At 33.3% G+C, this 20,227-nt stretch overlaps 1 protein-coding gene across 2 annotated transcripts in view; it reads left to right on the forward strand.

Annotated features, from left to right (window-relative positions):
- The first annotated feature begins 697 nt into the window (after positions 1–697).
- LOC128229002 (sushi, von Willebrand factor type A, EGF and pentraxin domain-containing protein 1-like) overlaps positions 698–20,227 on the forward strand; it is a 34,879-nt gene continuing 15,349 nt past the window's right edge. The window contains exons 1-28 of one of the 2 annotated variants that reach the window (XM_052940621.1): positions 698–853; positions 4,815–5,053; positions 5,184–5,362; positions 6,739–6,839; positions 7,012–7,274; positions 7,456–7,626; positions 7,752–7,792; positions 7,938–8,011; positions 8,148–8,331; positions 8,476–8,553; positions 9,383–9,556; positions 9,656–9,829; positions 9,978–10,154; positions 10,286–10,459; positions 10,634–10,807; positions 10,920–11,093; positions 11,745–11,918; positions 14,821–14,994; positions 15,132–15,305; positions 15,407–15,580; positions 15,817–15,990; positions 16,131–16,304; positions 17,606–17,779; positions 18,125–18,304; positions 18,745–18,918; positions 19,087–19,260; positions 19,430–19,603; positions 19,902–20,075. In XM_052940621.1, the coding sequence (XP_052796581.1) occupies positions 758–853; positions 4,815–5,053; positions 5,184–5,362; positions 6,739–6,839; positions 7,012–7,274; positions 7,456–7,626; positions 7,752–7,792; positions 7,938–8,011; positions 8,148–8,331; positions 8,476–8,553; positions 9,383–9,556; positions 9,656–9,829; positions 9,978–10,154; positions 10,286–10,459; positions 10,634–10,807; positions 10,920–11,093; positions 11,745–11,918; positions 14,821–14,994; positions 15,132–15,305; positions 15,407–15,580; positions 15,817–15,990; positions 16,131–16,304; positions 17,606–17,779; positions 18,125–18,304; positions 18,745–18,918; positions 19,087–19,260; positions 19,430–19,603; positions 19,902–20,075 (4,567 nt within the window). In that variant the 5' untranslated portion in view covers positions 698–757. The remainder of the gene's footprint in view (positions 854–4,814; positions 5,054–5,183; positions 5,363–6,738; positions 6,840–7,011; positions 7,275–7,455; positions 7,627–7,751; positions 7,793–7,937; positions 8,012–8,147; positions 8,332–8,475; positions 8,554–9,382; positions 9,557–9,655; positions 9,830–9,977; positions 10,155–10,285; positions 10,460–10,633; positions 10,808–10,919; positions 11,094–11,744; positions 11,919–14,820; positions 14,995–15,131; positions 15,306–15,406; positions 15,581–15,816; positions 15,991–16,130; positions 16,305–17,605; positions 17,780–18,124; positions 18,305–18,744; positions 18,919–19,086; positions 19,261–19,429; positions 19,604–19,901; positions 20,076–20,227) is intronic. The other variant, XM_052940623.1, reaches the window with a different exon arrangement.

A 20,227-nucleotide genomic window follows, 5' to 3' on the forward strand; every position in this document is an offset into this window, starting at 1 on the left:
CATATACTTAACAAATCCTTATACATCCATGAATTCTTCGCTACATAGTTGTAGTCATTGGCAAGGTTTTATATCAGTTTTGTTTTTGAATGCGAATGTATTTTACAGGTTGTCTTACAAGCAAGCAGTGTAGTGTATAATGGGTGGAAATAAGCTGTCATCACATTGGATGCTCGTTAACCTTACAGTAGCAGCTCTGTGGCCAATTGTATAAAACTAGCTTATTCTTTGGTTTTGTCAGATTTAACCCAATTGTCAAATAATTGGTCAATATCTATCCAATAATTATTATTAACAAATCGAAACATTTAGATTTGAAATCCAGCCAAAAGAAAGCCGATCCAACCTGGCCAGGTGGTATTCACTTGGCTGCTGCTATCTAGTAAATGCCACTGACATGCCTTTGTTTTCTGTTTCATTGAGATTTTTTGAAAATCTAAGAATATAATACATTTCATGATTATTTTAAAGCCTTATGTTTTTAACGTAACAAATAATGTCGTGTCTCTATATTCAAATAATAATACATTTATGCTTTTGTTCTTGTATTGTTTTAAACTCTTTTGTTATTGATCGTACATAATGGGAATGACATTATCTCGAAATCATTACAAAAACGGTCCCAAGACTATCAGGAAGTTGCAAATTTAGTTTGGCTTGTATCTATCATAAAATTGTCTGCCTTCAGACAAAAACGAGTCACAAACTTGTTTGATGTACTGGTAGATTGGTGAATGTTTTTTCCAATGATAATAATATGTTGAAGCTGATAATTATTTTGGCGATTTGTAGTGTTGTCACCGGCTCACATTTTAGAGGAGCAATCATCATGTGGGAGCCCGACTCGGATTCGGTAAGATATGCACTAAATGCAAATTATTTATTAATATACAAAAGAGTTTCCGGCGGAACAAAACTATTATATTTCCATCTATCAATGCATGCTTGAACTAATATTTTCCATTAAACATAAACCCGTTTTTTCGAGAGTATGTTTTAAGGAAGTTACGATAATTTAGTAAGGGCTCAAAACCGATCAAAGCTCGGCCGAGTTCGATTCAAAATACATTTGTATAAATAAGGTAATTTCCTTTAAAAGTGTTTATACTATCAGCCTAAGAAAAAGACGGAAATGGGTCGAAACCAGTTATAAACATTTTACAAATCATATTGAGCGTGTGGATGCATGCCAACGACATTTCATCAGAGCTAGAGACAAACTGTGTGCTATTTTCGTAATCACTAGACGGGCCGTTTCGGTAAAATGTATTTTCTTGAGACGATCGAATATGAACATTTCTTACAGTCAAATCTCAAAATAAAAATTGCTTAACAGCGATTTAGTTATTTTATAAATACACAACATTATATATGAAATGTTATTTCCTTTCTATAAAACTGTGTAGATTACTTCATCAACATTTTTTTGAACTAGTTCGTTTCCAGTAATGAAAACATGATAATTAATGTTCTGTAACCCGTTGTATAGGCAATGCTCTTATACTCAGATTTATGGTAAAAGAGAAATCCGTATCGCTATCGCAGGTCTGTCTTTATGCATTCTAATCCTTCAGTCCATCCTAGCGCCAATCCGTATAAATAATAGCATGTTTATTTTCACATTTAGACAATACTTCTTAATTAAGACATCTGATTTACAATTGGGCAATCTATATTAAACACACAACGTAAATAATTTTTAATGAATTCAATATACATACACGTGGAATCTTAACAACAGTAGAATGCGCATCGCTACTGTTGATAAATATATTTTATAGACGGTGTCTTTCAGTATTTTGTTGTTATGGGTCTGTCTCACGTATGATAAAATAGCGAAAAAAAGAAGAAAATTGTCGAAAACTCACTAATGGAAGTACCACATAATTTACAATTTATCTAAGTTTAGCAGTTATTTCGTATTTTTCCATTAAAAAAGATTACTGGGTATGTCTACCAGGTGGAATTCATTCCTTATGTGTGAATGACTACAATTTTGGCGACACGGGTTCGAACCCAGTCTCCGACACTTTTTGTTTTAACATTTTGGATTATTTTTTAAAAATTATGATATCAAAGCGCAACACATTCTATTAGATAATTGTCCTGAGATCGTTTTTTTGGTGCCAATACGTGAGACAGCCCCTTTAATACAATGTTTCTATTTGAACCTAAGCGTCGAACAAGTATAAACTGAACACAATGGCAACTTGTCTAACTAGCTGCTGTTGGCATGCTTTTATGTTGGTGCCTTAGATTATTGTCTGATCTCTTTTAATTAAAAAGGCCGTAATGTTAAAGTGACACTCTTATTCAAAATCACTAAACATGCCTAACAAACATAAATTTTGAGTGATAAATCTTAAACTACTTACTGAATAATACATTTATAGAAAATATTCACTACTGATAACAAGATTATAACCGTGTTTTAATAGCTGAAAACGCAAAATTATTAATTAATTGGTGATTGGTAAAATATTTAATTAGATTTACTATAGTCTCATAAGGTAGAAATATCCAGTTTTGTGCTGAAACTCAGTATCCTTCATAAGAACCATTGATTTCGACATGTATTCATCTTTTTTGGTTTATCAAAACAATTGTATTAATTGTGGTAAATTTGTTGTAGGGAGTCAGAGTGCATCTTAAAGTAAATATCTATCGCATTTGCATTTGATTTGGAAGATTGTGCGAATATATACTATAATTGTTTATAATTGATGTCAGTGACAAGACAATTTGATCACAAAATTATCGTATTACGTTAGGGCCGATAATATCTGGACTTGAAACCTGAATAGATAGACAGATAGATGGATAGATAGATAGATATATAGATTATTTTATTCCTACAATATTGAGAGCAAAACATATGTAGAACATATAAAACATGAATGTGCTTCATTACCTTAACAGGCATAATACAATTCATTTGTACTTTCGTGATTCATTCAAAAGTTCCACAACAGATTTTAGTTTTAAATGAGCAGAACCGCATTCTGGTAAAAACTCATGTACATCTTACACCACTGTTTAAGAAGAATGACGCTTACGTTTCAACTTAAGAAAACATATCATATACATTTGAAATATTTATCTGTTGTTGAAGTGTTATTCGTGTTTATTTTTTTATAGTTGAAGGTATGTCAGTTACTCGAGTAGATAATTTCACTTGTTGTGTAGGAATGTGCGTGAGGTTATAATTAGTGTTACGAGCCAGGCGTAACGAGAAATACAAAGCCAGCAACAACCTTTACAAAAATTATTATGTTAAAGTTACAATGTTGATATACAATTTAAATACCTGTTTTACAATTTCAAATAGCTTAAATAATTCCAATCCCGGTTTAAGTCCTTATCCAATTTTAAAGTCCAAAAAGCCGAATGTTTTTGAGCACTTATAATTTAAACAGTCCACACAGTAAACTCCCAAAAGAATAATCCAACTTTAAATCTGTATTTTAAAATTTATGAATGTCACAAAAGATAACCAAAGATAACTCTAACTCTGCTTTACCTTATATATATATATATATAAAGTCAAAGATCTTTCTAAAAAAGTCTTCTTCTAGAATATACTTGATAAGTAACAAATATTCCAGAAGTTTCCATACTATTCTATAACTGTCTTAAAGTATCCACAATGTTCCAGAATGTTCCAAATGTAAATACATGTATAATTTGTAACAATAAACATCAGTCTAAATACAAAGCAAGTGCATACTACATAAATAAGCCGCCTACATAAGATTAGTAGATAAAAAAATAAGCTATATTTTATATAAGCCTGACACTTCATAAGGTACATGCTTTGGAATGTATATGTACCTTAATAGCTTCCGTCTGAAGTACATACATTTAATATCACCTGCAATGCAAAGTTTGAAACTAGAATGAATATGAGTTTTAAAACTGTAAATTTTCATTAAAACTTCATTCCTTAACGATGATTTTTGTTTATCAATTTCACATTATTCCTGTATAAAGTGTGATGGAATTTCGCATTGATATCGCGTGCAATTGTTTGATACTTCTGTCCTGTCATTGGGCGCAAAAATACGTATACTAATGGGCGGGGCATAATTCTCAATGGAATCGTAGTAAAATTATTGGCAATCTTCAAAACTAAAATCTGCAGAAAAGTTATTAAAATAAATGAGCTACGATAATTTGATTGATTTTAATGTAGATTTCGATTTCATGATAGATTAAATAGTTGAAGAAATATTTCATGACAATGATGACGACTCATTTCGGAATTTACAATACGTTGTTAAAATATACTTTTCCTTTTAAATATAGAAATTTTACCCGTGAAAGAAAATGCTCTTGAATAACCAATTATTTTAGAAGAAATGTACATATAATTATAACATATAATAATGGCGCAGTTCAAATTCTGAACAACCGGATTGCATACCACACCCCAATAAAATTTAAAAAGTCAAATTTTAATCCTTGAAAAATAACAACAAAAACAAAATTATTTTCCAAATTTCTCTATATACTCAGATTCATTTTCGCATAACTTGGCGACAGTCAGTATATTACCACTTTTGTAATAACGGTTTTAAGATAAGAATGTAATGTGTCGACAATTGTGAGGGCTGAGCTCTCTTAAAACCTTGTGTTTCGTGCGAAGTAATATATATATGTTGCCTGTTTGTCATTTAACTCTTGATATGTGTGTGTGATTTAACAAGAACACAGGTCATTTGATAATAGGCGAATCCAAGTAGGTTCTCATTATATCTTGTTAGTAATCGCACAGAACTACTAAAAAGTGTTTACTTGTTCATGTCTTTTTTTAGATTTTAATTCATTTTCGGATATCTTGGCGACGCTCGTTTAGTTCAAGTTACAACTGCACCGACGTTACTATAGCTTCGGGAACGCTAATAGGTGACAGCTCAATGACATGCTTTTCCGGCTGCTCGGACGTGGTTGGGTCGCTTGAATTTTATTGTACAGACTTTGACACCACCGAGGACTGGACAACAGGAATAAACACTGTTCGGTTTACACCAAGTGTGTCAGCTTTTTCATTTGGGTAATCTCTCGCAATATGTTAGTTTCCATAATTATTTTACGATTTTATATAAATGATAAGCTCTACTGTAGATATTTCAGTCTGCACCTAATATGTGATTTTTGTTTTGTTTATTAAAATGTTTCACCAGGTTTTCAAGTTGTTGCTGGATCAATGGGTTAGAAGCAGGTGGTGGCTCTTGGTCTTTCAAAGCGTCCGTAGACCTGACGCTGCGGTCGGATACAGGGTTAATTAACAGGTCTCCGACGGTTGAAATGGCGCCTATTGTCGTTTTGTTACAAGGATGTTCCTACGATTTATACCTTCCAGGTACATTTCATGAAATCGAATGGATTTTAGAGGGGCGCAGTGAGTTTGGCTAATTTTGCAGTGACACTAGTTAAACATAGCTTTGTCACATATGCTTTTAAATTTTAAATATTGTTTTTATCGACATTCCCGCGTGTTTTAACGTGTCCCACTCGTGATAGCCAACAATTTTACTACGCGGCACAAAGTAGCACGAGCAAACAGTCATTTTAATTTCTCAACATTAAAATATATTTTGTTTTACCAACGCTACAACGGCCTTATACCTATCAGGGTATGTCGCTTTAACTTTGCGCGTAATAGTTTACAGTTCATTGATATTGCCTCATTGATTTTCACGTTTGCCATATTATCATCAAATAATGTTGGTGTTACTTTAAAAAAAAATCTGCTATTGCTTATAGTTTAATTACAATGGTATCAGAGTGCGAAGATAATCAGAAGCAGGTACCTGTGACAACTTTCAGTCAATGTATTCGGTCTAATGGGAAAAGAATGTTTAGTTATTCAATATATTACTTCTTTTCAAAGAGAAAGAAGTTTCTTAGTAGCATGTATATATTACTGACATGTATTAGCTACAACGAACAAAATGAACTCTTATCGGACTTATCCATTTTCTTTGGCTGAATTTGCAATGTACGACCATATATTTTACAACTTCTCTTGTTATCCGCCTGCCATTTTTTTCTGAAATGAAATAACGAAATATTATATAGTTTTTAAATCAGTCATGTTTGTATAGGTAATGCAAGCGCAATATACTACTGAAGTTTTTTGATGGCATTGCGATTCGCGGATATTGACCAAATTCAGACTGATTCTCGCTAAAACATGTAGAAAGAAAGTCTTATCATCACGAAAAACGTTTGTAGAATGAAACCCTTACAGCTGTCCTTGTTGAAGTTGAACGTTGATATAAATGATTCATTTTTATTAGGCCTATTTTATATTGCATATTAAACATTTCTAACTGTCATTGTAGAAATAACTGGAATTACAATGTTCTTTATTTCCATAATATCACATGGACTACGGTTTTCGTTATGAAATGATAATTCGTAAACCAATTGCGGACTACGCTCGAAGAAAGCGTGTTCATGAAATACCGGTCAAACGCAAGATCAGTTGTAAAGGAACGCAGTAAAAACCTCAGTGCTTTCAGTGCCCTTAAATATCTACCCGCTTAAGTTTTAGCTGTTCAATATATGGCGCAAAGGATACAACTGCCGGAGTTTTTGATACTTATGACATGCTTCTAAACACGTGTTATGTATTTATAACTTGAATGTTGGAAATTGGATACTTTGGTCTACGTATTTTAAATGGATTAATGCTCTGCTTATATCTGCTATGTTCATACTTATTTTATTTAGTTGGAGATGTTGATGGAGACATCGTTCGATGTCGATGGGCTAATGCAGCAGACGAGTGCAGTGGTGTGTGCAATGTGTTTGCTAATGCTGTATTGGACGAGGTAATCAATTCATTATATCAAACACTTGTAGTTTATAACAGGACTATGAACTTGAATATAATTCCAAAACGGATGAATATCAAACGATATAGCTTATCAATGGGCATCTTTTTTCGTCATTGTGCTTCGATACACAGTAGCGTTTTAAAATTTTTAAATCGTACACTTCCAGACAGCATGCACTATCTCATATACCGCGAGTGTAAATGGGTACTTCGCAGTTGCCCTTCAAATTGAGGACTTTGCTAGCACAGTTTCTACAGTGCCACTCAGCAGCATACCACTGCAGTTCCTCGTTCACGTGATCACTTGCTCTGATTGTACATGTGAATCACAACCGGAGTTTGTCGATCCAACACCTGATGCGAATGATTGTTTTGCCATCAATGTAGGAGATCAACTTAATTTGACACTAAAAGCCAGAAGCAAGTGGCCGTAAGAAATTGTTTTATTCTTTGAATTTGGTTGGGTTTGTGTCATGTTCACAATTTTCTGGCCATTATAAAACATGAAATAACACTTGTTTCTAAAAGATACAATACAGATTAATTTTATGCTTGGATGTATTGAGATAAAGCTCCATGTTTTGAGTAATTCCATTTGTTTTGGTCTGCAGACTGAGAAGTTTAACGACCATTTCACCGATCGGAATGGTGCGCTCGAATGTGGAGCATACTTCTGACAATGATTGGAACTACTTATCTGTCAACGTATCTTGGATTCCTACGCAGAACGAAAGCGGTCGAGATCACAATCTTTGCTATTACGCTACGGATAATAACCTCGGGTATTCAATATTTTGTTTAGAAAAATGCGTAAGAAAAATATTATTGTTATTAAAGACTAAACAAATGTCATAAATACTCTTTTAAATCTTCATTTTACTTTTTAAATGTCCTTTTACTTTTTAAGGTTAAGTAACGTGATCAGATGCATAAAAATACCCGTATCAGGTAAGTTGTTTTTACTTGTACTAATTTAAGTTTATTTAAATCCATATTTTAACTCTTATCTACGTACTCAGTGATTCACGTGAATAACTGGATGGAATATAATTATGAAACATACAAAAACATACACTATACTGAATGATTTTAGTGAAAGGGCCAACACCATTGCGAGTTGAACGGCAGGGAGTTTCAAACACGTGGGCAATAATAATCGACCAGACGGTACGTATTATGTCGAATGTTCGTTATTATCTTTTACCAATTTCATAAGGTACAATTTATTTACAATATCACAAAAAACAGTATATTAAATCATATATCCTCCGGGTGCTCTAATTAGCTGTTCAATGTTTAATAGTTTGACCGTCCTACAAACTCAGCATTTATAACGATGTATGAAAGCGAAAACAACACAGCGTTAGTCAGCATAGATGTATCTACGTCCTCAGATGTTGTTTACGATCCTATCCACAGACGAATTACAGTGACATTTAACTATGTATTCGATATTGATGCGAAATACCACGTTTCCATTCCATCCGGTAAGTTTCTATAAGCACGAGACTACTACTTTCATATATTGTATGTGTTTGAGTTGCTCTATTCTAGAATGCATTGAAATATTGTCGTTTAAAAATAAATGAATGGTTAAACATTATATGTTTCTGTCAATATTTTTATAACAGGCCTTGTAAAAGGTTACGTAAGTTGTGGTGCTGTTTCACAAGCAATAAATGATTCTACATTTTGGCCAATCGAGCTAGGTATGTTGGTTTATTCAAATTTTGTCAAAAAATATCTTTACGTTTTATACGACATTGAACGTTTTAAAGATAAACATTAGTTCAATAGTACTGCAATGTTAATATATTCAAAGGTATAAAAATGAAATTTAATGTTACAAAAACAATTTATCTATGTCGTCTTTTTCATTTAGAAAAATCCAGAGCTTATTTTATTCGTCAACGATTTTACGTCAAACATGTTTATCAGTTTAAGAAATCAACCGACAAAAAACGTAAATATTAAATTGCGATGTCTGATGGCCTGATATATGTTGGTACTATTTTAAATGAATTTACTTGCTAATTTCTTATGTGTAAATAATTTACCGCCAGTTAAACATATATAAAGTCATAACAAATTTTATGTTTGCTCTATATTCCAACCAAAATATGACGACCAATGACATAATTCGCAAAAAAAGAAATGAAATGATTGGTGAATGCTAAAAGATTTACTGTGGTCTACTATAGTCTCATAAGGTAGAAATACCGTGTTTAATGCTCATTTCTTTCAAATTTAACTCGGTTTCCTTCATAAGAACGATTGTTTTTCGACATTTATTCATTTTTTAAATACTAAAACAATATTTTTAATTGTGGTAAATTGTGTTTGGTAGTAAGAGTGCATCTTAAGAAGTTGTACGTTTTCTTTTCTTCGGAAACAAAATCCTTTCAAAATGATTCCAAAATAATATGATGTCACCAGGCATCCAAAATTCACATATGTTTTGGTCGGATACCTTGAATTTATATTTAGAAGACACGTCACAAATGATAAATTTGAAACAAATCTCTCACCAATTGACAGATTGTGGAGATATTCTTCTTGATAACGGCCATGTTGATCCAGAAAATGAAACTGCTTATCCTTCTACTGTAACATACATGTGTGATCCTGGTCATTTCCTGGTCGGGGACGAAAACCGCACATGTCAATCGAACAGGTCATGGACAGGAACAAACTCATCTTGCCAGCCAAAGGGTATATTTTGTTTGTTATTAATAAGTAAGATTGAAATTCAACAAGTGTTAAAAACATCCTTATTTTTATTTATGTTTAAACGAGTGTGTTTTCCTTTAGATTGCGGGTCATTTCATACCCCAGCGAACGGTCAGGCTTCCACTTCCGATACCTTGTACAACACTCATGTGAATTTCACGTGTAATGTTGGATACACTGTTAATGGAAACGTCACAATGATTTGTACCGAAGACGGGACATGGTCTAATAACCCACCAGTTTGTGAAGTAGTGGGTGAGTGTTTTATTAAATGCGGTGTCTTTTGTATATTTATATTCTTTCTATTCTTTCCTATTTGTTCAGAATAATAGGCATTTCATTTAAAGAAACCATCCCTTTTTTTGATGTATATGGAACTGTTCATTCTAAACACACTTGCCAGATTGTGGCATTCCTTTACCATTGCTGAATGGCGCGTATACGGCACACAATGGTACGACGTATCTTCAAAAAGCAACGTTTTCATGCAACAATGGGTATGACTTTGTTGGAACTAGTGATCGCCAATGCCAAGTCAATGGATCATGGAGCAGCGTTCATCAGTTTTGTATGATTAGAGGTAATTATCAGAGAGTTTGTAAGACCTTAGAATACATATCATTTAAAGGCTTAATCATCGTGTAGTTACAAAATGTCTATGTATTAGAAGAAGCCCGCAGTTGTATAACAAAGTTTAACTGTATTTTGCAGACTGTGGACCACTAATTTCCCCTCAAAATGGACACGTACTTGTTGTTAACACAACATTTGGAGAAATAGTCACTTACACATGCGAGTTTGGTCACGCTCTGATTGGAAATAATACTCGCGTGTGTTTAGGCAGTGGACATTGGAGTGACTCTGAACCGACATGTGTTTTAAAGGGTAGGTGTTTTACCATTTCCTCCGCTTTGTTCGTAAACATAACAGTATCCATGACTGTAACAGTCCCTGGGTCACTCTAATTTACACTTTGTTTGCTTTTCATTATGACGATGTTAAATGCAACAAGTGATTTTGAAAGCATTGCATTTACATCATCTATATTTCGAATAATAGATTGCGGAGACCTGCCCAACCCGCCACATGGATCCGTATATGGACCTTTTACCACATACGGGGCTTTTGCTGTGTATGACTGTCAAAGAGGCTTTCATATTGAAGGAAGCAGAACAAGACAGTGCCAAGCAAATGAGCGATGGAGTTCACCGGTGCCCACCTGTATATTAACCGGTATGATGAATTTCGTATTTAAAGTCTTGGTTTCTTTTTTATTAACAATTTGAAAACGCATGAGCTATATGAAATAATATTATGTCACTCTCATGATCAACATCTTTGTCAGATTGCGGCAATCTTACTTCCCCTATAAACGGTGACGTGCTTTATACAGCGACGCTCTTTGATGACTGTGCCACATACTCTTGCAATGTCGGATACGAGGTTGTTGGAGAACGCCGTGTATGTTGTCAAGAGAATGCTACATGGACGTCAATGGACACTGTTTGCATCATTAAAGGTATTATTTGTATGGTGGTGCTCAAGATCAGCATAAATAACTGTAAACCCATTTCTTTCATCATTATATCCAAAAATGAGATAGAAGACAAAACAATAGCTTTTTATACTAAATCACGTCAGTTTCAATTCGACTTCTGGGCTTGTACTGGATTCACGGTATATTTGGTTTACATTGCAAGTTTGTTCCTTTTTATTATACTTACACGAATACAAATTTCACCCTAGGCGCAGCTCCGAAATAGAATTTGAATTGTTATGGTTAGGAGATGTAATATAGAGGCTGTTTTTAAGCGTTAATAAGACACATTTTTATCAACGTCCGTTGCAACTTCACGGCCTTAAAGCTAAAGACATCGCGGCAAATGTCTACTTTCCCTGTAGATATATAAATGATTTGGCTCGACAAGGGGTTGTTGGTCAATAAAATAATTGCTATTTGACAAATCGTACAATGAGATGTGTATGCTTCAAAGTTTGTGTGGGTCGTTTTCGTTTACAAATATCACAACAGTGTATTGTAATTGTGTTTATTATAGGATAATATTTATCCATCAAAACACTTTGTATACACAGTGCAAAAGGATGTAATAACTACATTTAAACAATCAATACTTATATGAGTTTATATATGCAGTTTTTTTTATTTAAGACTGTGGGCAGGTCCATTCTCCAGAAAACGGAAATATATCGCTCACAACAACCGTGTACTCGAGCAGTGTATATTTCACATGTGACATTGGATATGATTTGAATGGAAGTTCCGAGATTGTTTGCCTTGCTTCAGGATCCTGGAATGCCACTGCGCCATATTGTATTATCAGAGGTACGACACCTTTAAGGCTGGTCATATCTATGGATATTTTCTTTTCATTTGATTAAATTATTCAAAGAAAAGACATTGTTAATACGTTATTTTTAATTACTATATATACACAAATGGCCGGTTTTGAGGTCATGTTACTTTTTGCGGTACTACTTGATTTCGTCCGGCACATGAAAGGCATTCTTTTTCCATAACTGGCAGTAAATAATAAGTGAACAAATGCACATGATTGTGCCCTATTGTTTTTGATGATGTTAGTGGTAAAACATAACGTTATTTGGCCTTATGTGATAAGAAATGCATATACGTCTGTAAAAATAAACTTGAAATGTTGTTGTAGAACACCGTTTAATTTGATTCTGAATCGTTTCTTACTATTAACAAGGCTTAGCTGCACGCCTGAAGCAACGCCCAAAAGCTACGCAAATCCACCGAAAGATATACGAAAATGTATTTACTCTACAGCTCAATACCTCACTTAAGCCCTAATTAATTATAAAAAAACAATACCGTCAAAAAGGTCGTGTCAACATACTTAAATACAATTAATTGCTATCTGACACGTATTACACCTTGTTAATATATTGTAAAAAATATAGATATAAGTCATATGTGATAAGACTTCATCATATTCATCGATAAAATTTAAGTCACGACAGGGATACAATAAAACCTTGCTGCATTAAAATCACGTCATCAAGTCAACGGCTAACCTTGGGGGAACGACAAGGGGTAAAATAAAAGGAAATGAGTTGGTCAATATTGCATTAAAATAACAGTCTTTAATGGTGTGTTAATACTTTATAAGTGTTTTGCTTTTTTTAATTACAAAAAAATACATTACATTACTTATTTTTAAAATGAACAGTATATAGGTTCTGCTTGAGCGCGATAGCAACGATTGTTCATGCCAATTTACCATTACGATAATCAACTAGTAGAATTTTTTTCCCTGGTTTTTAATTTGCTTTTAAAGTCTTAACCAAGTCCTGTTTACGATTTTCTTTTGTTGTTATTTTTCCCTTTCATTACACATTTTTGATGCATTTACACAATGTGGTCTAAAATAGAAGCATAAAATATATTGTATAGCGGCTATAGCGCTAACGGTTGCTGGAATGTAAAATCCACATTCGAGCTCAGATATTCAAAAGTCAGCTCCCATGTGCGGCCGGGTCATGCATAATATTTTAACTTACAGAAGAACCGAACATAATGTTTAAAATGGCTGACATTTCAGCTCGAACATTTTACTTAGGATTTCAAATAATCCTCTATCAAAACATATAACAATTGGCTAAATAGATACAAAGAAATAATAAAAACAGTAAGCTTAAGTCAAAATGGCCTCGACTGATACGTTCTATGTTTGATTTTTATTAACATTTATATGAACAACTTTACAGAGACAAGTACAGCTGTCGAAAGTTTAAACATAAACCCCGTTTAATGGCACAGGGTCAACGCAAAACACATAGAACACAAAACAAATAATCACTGACCAGAAAACCAAACAAACAAACAACACTACATATATACATATATACATCTATAAAAAGCTAATGTTTGTTAATTGCTAGGTACCGCCTTGAAGCATAAGTAAAATGTAAATGTATATCTTAGTTTGTCTGGCTATTATCAACACAGTTGCATATTTCAAGTACCATTAACAGATCATGTGATGTAAACAATGACTTGTAAAAATAAAAGAACGGTGAAATTATGAAACTGGTATCAATTAATAATAAACTGTTTTAACGAAAGTACGATAAAATACATAAAATAACCACAATATTTAATTTTAAAGCAACATGAATATTTATGTCAAAAACTACAGAAACAAGCTCAGTAGCAAAAAGTTTAAACATTAACCCGGTTTAATGGCACTTAATGGCAACGTTTAAACATTAACCCGGTTTAATGGCACTGGGCAAACACCAAAGACATAGAACATAAAAACAAAAAAAAATCAAACAAGAAACATGGAAGAACAGCACAAAACTCCACAAAGAGCACAGTGCATACATACTATATATAAAAAACAAACAACATCAGAAACGAAAAAGCATACTTTGATGGTTATCAGTTTCAAAACAAAAGCCATGAAGCCAAAACGCTTTGAATCGTTTTTAATAAGAACAATAGCAATTTGATTCAAATAGTAATTTTCCAAAGCTACAAAGTACTTGAATTGTCTTAACAGTTGGCAACACAGAAAACAAACTGTTTTGCGAAAACTTACAGTACTTTAAACATTTGCAATTCAAAAACTTATCCATCCATGGCAGTTCTACCTTCGTCATTTTTTTAAATTAATTTGGGATTATAAATCCGACACGATAAAATAAAAATATATAATGAACGATTTTAAAGATGGTGGACTCATAATTCCAATACTATAATTGTAGAAAAGATAAATGGACTCAAATTCTAGGAACACATTAAGAGACAAATATGTTGAATATAATATTTGCATTGACATTTGTATGTACCATTTATATAACAACATGAATTTTCCAGTACAAATACATTTATAGACTTATACCAACAAACAGAGACCTGTATCAATGCAAGCTCACAAACTCCAGCGTATGCCAATTCCGTTCGGAATATATAGAGACAATGGAAAACCTATTTTGTGAATGTAGACTTATACAGAATTCATGGAACAATCAATTCTCCAGAAATAACATATTTTCGTTAAAAGATATCCAATATATCTTCACACTATTACCAAAAGTTTTGGATTTTTTCAAAGAACATATTTAAGTCGTACCATTAATTTCTTGATTGTGTTGTTAACTATTGTATATATTAAATGAAGCTTAGAGATATTCCGGCAGCTTTAATAGCTTTTTTAATCCTTTTTCAAATTCAATTATGTACGTTTGAAATATTTCAGAATGCTCTCGGCTTGAAAGTCCTTTTAACGGCACAGTATCGTTAAGCAACATAACATACGGCTCATGGGCAAGTTTCAAGTGCGATGAAGGATTTGATTTGCTTGGTAATGCCAGTGTTAATTGTCTTGCGAACACCTCATGGAGCGCACTTTCCCCAACATGTCATATAAAGGGTAAACGTGTATACCTTCGTTCATAATGTATTACAACGGATTTAATATATTTTTAGAACCTATATGTCGAGGTGTTTTTTTCATGAAAAGATATATTTACAAAAATAAGTAAATTTTGTTCTTGGACTTTCTTCCAGACTGTCACGATCCTATAATACCTGTTAATGGCACTGCCGCATTTACATCTACGACATACCAGTCGGATTGCATTTTCAATTGCAATATCGGGTTTAATATGATTGGTAATAATGTGTCCGTATGTCAGTCAGATGGAAACTGGAGCAGTCCTGATACGTACTGCTTAATAAAAGGTAAAACTCTTTACCAGTATCATTCCTTGAACTTAAAGAAATGGTCAACGGTACATCACACGAGGTTTCATGTTGAGTGATTTGATTATTTGGTGTTTCAGACTGTGGCTATATAAACCCACCTGATAACGGTATAGCTATTGGAACATCGACCGTTTATCAAAGTGTTGTTACATATCGATGCAATACTGGGTACGATCTCATTGGCAATGGCAGTATGCAATGTCAAGCAGATGGAACCTGGAACGATTCACAACCCTTCTGTAAGATAAAAGGTGAGAGACTTGATGCAAAATATTCAATTACTCTAACTAAATACGATATACGTATATGTATTTACTCAAATTTCCAGTTTTATACATATAAGTATATCCAAACAACGAATAGCATTCACATATTTACATATATGTTAGAATTAAAACGTGTTTCGTCATTCGATCGATGAATAAATGAAAAGTGTATTTCCGTTATATAAAAATAGTTTCACTAAAATCAATTGTATACATTTTAGAGTGTGAACCACTGACTGTACCTTTTAACGGCAATGTTATTTACGACAATATAACATACGAGTCTACGGCTCAGTATTTTTGCGGCATCGGGTATGATCTGATTGGACCTAGCATTCGAGATTGTCTGAGCAACTCATCATGGAGTGACGACTCTCCAGTGTGCCAGATAAAAGGTGCGTTATTTATCAAAACATATTCCGGAACATATATTTTCAATCTAAATTGAAGTATATCTGTTCGATCAAATATTAAAACTGAGCATGTGAATAAAATTATGTCATCACGAATGTCGTTATATTTTTTTTATTTACAGACTGTTCTGCACCACACGAGCCATATAATGGGTCGGTTCACTACTCGAGCACAACATTCAATTCTAGCAGTGCATATGACTGTGATGACGGTTTTACTTTGATAGGTGGACCCGTTTCTACTTGTAATGAATTCGGAAATTGGAGTCATCCAAACATATTCTGTCAAATAAAAGGTAAATATAATTTGAATCTTTATTCTCTGGATCAAACGTGTGCGACATTTGTTCATTATTGCATGAAACCGATAGTAATGTAAACATCATTGAAAGTAAACTACAACGACATCTTAATCTCGTTGTCGATTGGTGCCAAATAAATAACATGTCATTGCATCCAACTAAATCCAAGTGTATGGTTATCGGAACTATATATAAAACAAAACAAGTAAGTAAATTAAATCTTACAATCGATGGAACAGCATTAGAAAATGTGACTGTGCAAAAACTACTTGGAATCTATATTGATAATAACCTAAAATGGCGTCCGCAAATAGAAATTGTTTGCAAAAAAATCAACTGTAAAATCTCACTTTTGAAACGTCTATTGTTCTACCTTAATGATGAGATGAAACGTTTGTTTTACAATGCATATATCCTTCCAATTTTAGATTATTGTTGTCATATTTGGGGCAAAGGAAATTAAGTTACTTACATAAAGTTAAATTCTTGCAAAATAGGGCTGCAAAAATCATTCTTAAAATTCCTAAACGATCATCTTCAAACGGATTGTTACAAGAACTTCAGTGGCTAACGTTTACAGACAGGTGTAAATATCACTGTGCAACCCTTGTCTATAATACCCTTAATGGAAAGGCTCCGAGGTATATGTCTGAATTGCTAATCTTTGCAAATAATGAACACTATTCTCTAAGATCAACTTCAAAACAAGATTTAGTTTTGATACAAACATCGCGAACTAACTATTTCATGGATTCGTTTTCGTACTACAGTATGAAGGTTTGGAATACTATTCCGGATAAAATACGCGAATGCAAAAAAAGTTAAACACATTTAAGCATAATTATAAAGTGCACCTCTTGAAATGTGCATATCATTAGTTTCAAAAAGGTATATCATCTTCTCATTATCTTAAAGATTGAAATAACTGTTGTTTTATAAATTGTTGTGTTTTATTGAGTGTCTGTCGGCGTGTACATGATGTATATTGAAATAATTGTTATGCTAATTAAACATGATTTGTATAGAATAACTATATTCAAAACATCAAAAGTTCTTGTATAGGAATGTATAAGTGCGATGCAGATGTTTTATGATTTACCAAATGCATTTTGTTTTTGTTTGTTTGTTTTTCTTCATAGAAGGCCACATTGTAAATATGATGTTGTTATGGTTGAACCTGTAATTATGTCATAATGTGTTTATATCTTCTCTAAATAAAGATATTATTATTATTATTATTATTATTATTATTATTATTATTTATATCCTATATCTTATCTATTTTAAAACTTTAGACTGTGGCCATCTTGTTTCTCCAAACGACGAAGTGATTGTATATTCTTCCACTGTATACCAATCCAGAGCCCTTTATAGTTGTCATACTGGATATGACTTAGTAGGAACAAACGCAAGAACCTGTGACAAAAACGGCGTATGGACGGGGCAGGCTCCAACATGCAACATCAAAGGTATTTATTTTCTGCATAAATATTTCATTGTTTTGTGAACTGCAAATCATCAATTACGACTCTTACCGTTCAAAACTCTGCACATATATACATAACGAGCATTACAAAAAACTTCTTGATTAAATTATAAACCTTCTTGGTTTCAACTCTTGTTCAACTTTGGTGCCCAGCGACGATGACGCAGAGAGATCAAGTCCCACCAAGGCACTTTCACATGCTCCTACCCTTGAAATCGACTTGACAGTAATATAAGAGTATAAAATATCAGCTTTCGCAGCGATCAAAACTGTAAAGAAATCATTAAAGACTGTTTCAAATGCATTTGGACATCTTAATATGATTCAGACTGTGGTGTACTTCAACCACCCGTAAACGGCTCAGTTTATCAACCCTCGACAACGTACAATTCTTACACACTGTACGTTTGTGACGTTGGCTACCATATTGAGCCAGAGGGAAGAAACAACAGGCTTTGTCAGGCAGATGGAACGTGGAGCTCAGTGGATCCCACTTGTGAGCTAACTGGTAAGATTTATTTTTCAAATTATATTGTGTGTTTGTTGAATAAGAAATATAAATTTTCTTTCAAACTTTAAGCAAAAGAATAGTTCTTCTTTGTGTCTACCTATTTTTAGTTTCGTAGCTATGTCGTTGTTCCTGTTTTTTTTCCAGAGATTGGCTCATATACATTTGGATTATATGTTTTGAACAAGAAATAAATATGCTTTTTAATTCACATGTTCTTTTTTATGATTATTAAAGGAAATTCTTAAAACGTCGCTTTCCTTTTATACTGATATGTAGTAGTGCAGTTAAAACCATAGTCGTACACATACAGTATACGTATTTGACTTGTTTAATTCTATGTAAAGAAGTTTTTTTTTGCAAGCGTAGAAAAAAAAAATTGAAGGCGTCTATAATAAGCTTATTTATTTATAGTTTAAATTCCAACTATTCTTTTCCAGATTGCGGTTCACCTTTGGCCCCAGAGCAAGGTTCTGTTACATTTACCAGCACCTTGTTTAATGGTACGGCGGTGTTTGAGTGTGATAGAGGTTACACTCTCTTTGGCGAAAAAATGATTATGTGTCAGGATAATGAAAAATGGTCTAGCTTAGAACACAACTGCACGATTAAAGGTAAGTGGTCTTGTTTGTTTGACTACGTTTCAACAAGACCATTGATGTGTTTTAGATTGGACTGAGTAAACATTGTTGATGTGTTCGCTGTTATACTTAAGCTGCTGTTTGTATACTTTAGGTGTTTCCGACTGATCTCTTCGCAATTACTATTTTATATTTTGGCAGATTGTGGCAACCGTTTCAACCCATCAAACGGCCATTTTACAAGCACTGGAACTCATTATGGAGCCTTTGGTGTGTTCACATGTATCGATGGATATGATCTTAAAGGCGACAGTGTTATAAACTGTTTAGATAACGGAACATGGAATGGAACAACGCCTTTCTGTCAAATTAGAGGTGATGTAGAAACACATTTTAGAGTGGAGTAACGTTTCCTAAAGATTTCATGTTTAAATACATTTTTATGTGACATAATTCAATTTTTGAAAAAGAACCATATTCAGTTGTGTTTATGGTTGAAAGAAAAACCAATGATTGTCATTTTAACACTCTTCTACCTTTTCAGATTGCGGACCACTGTATAATCCCGATGATGGTAGTGTTATATTTTCCAACACAGTGTATGGTTCTCAAGCAACATTTGAATGTAATGTGGGATACGAGATGGTTGGTTCTAGTCAGATTGTCTGTCTTGGAAATGCATCTTGGAGTGAGAGCTCACCTATTTGTAAAATAAAGGGTAAATTCTGCGTTTTATAAAAAATACTTTATGATAGATTTAGTAACGTGTTTTTGATAGTTTGACTAAATAAAAATGTACGTGAGTGTAGTTGGATAATTATTCGCAAAAACCCGAACTGGAGAACTTTCTTTCAAAATACCAACCAATTTCTTATCACTAAACGGAGTCGAGCGTGATTGGTTATAATCTACCAGATTTCATCCCAATCGAGCTTAAATATATTTTAATACAAACATTTGTTTTTGCATAATTTATGCTATCTTTTGTAAGAGATTTGATTTAATGCCACTTTAAGATTGTAACCCTCCATCCGTACCGACGAATGGCTCGGCATCATTTACAACCACAACCTATCAATCAGTGTGTGTTTATTCCTGTGACACTGGTTTCGACCTCATCGGTGACAACACATCCATCTGTCTTCAAGATGGTAATTGGAGCAGTCCATATGCACATTGTCAAATCAAAGGTGGGTCTACCAATATGATCAACAACAAGCAATGCGAAGATCTTTCATTAAGAGTTTGATTTTAAATAGCATATATGTTCAGTTGAAGAAAGAACATTCTTGTTGATTGACACATTGTATGAATTAGTTATTTGAGAAGTAAACTAATAATA

Source organism: Mya arenaria, chromosome 3, assembly GCF_026914265.1.
Source record: "Mya arenaria isolate MELC-2E11 chromosome 3, ASM2691426v1".
In the NCBI taxonomy this organism is placed as follows: Eukaryota; Metazoa; Mollusca; class Bivalvia; order Myida; family Myidae; genus Mya; species Mya arenaria.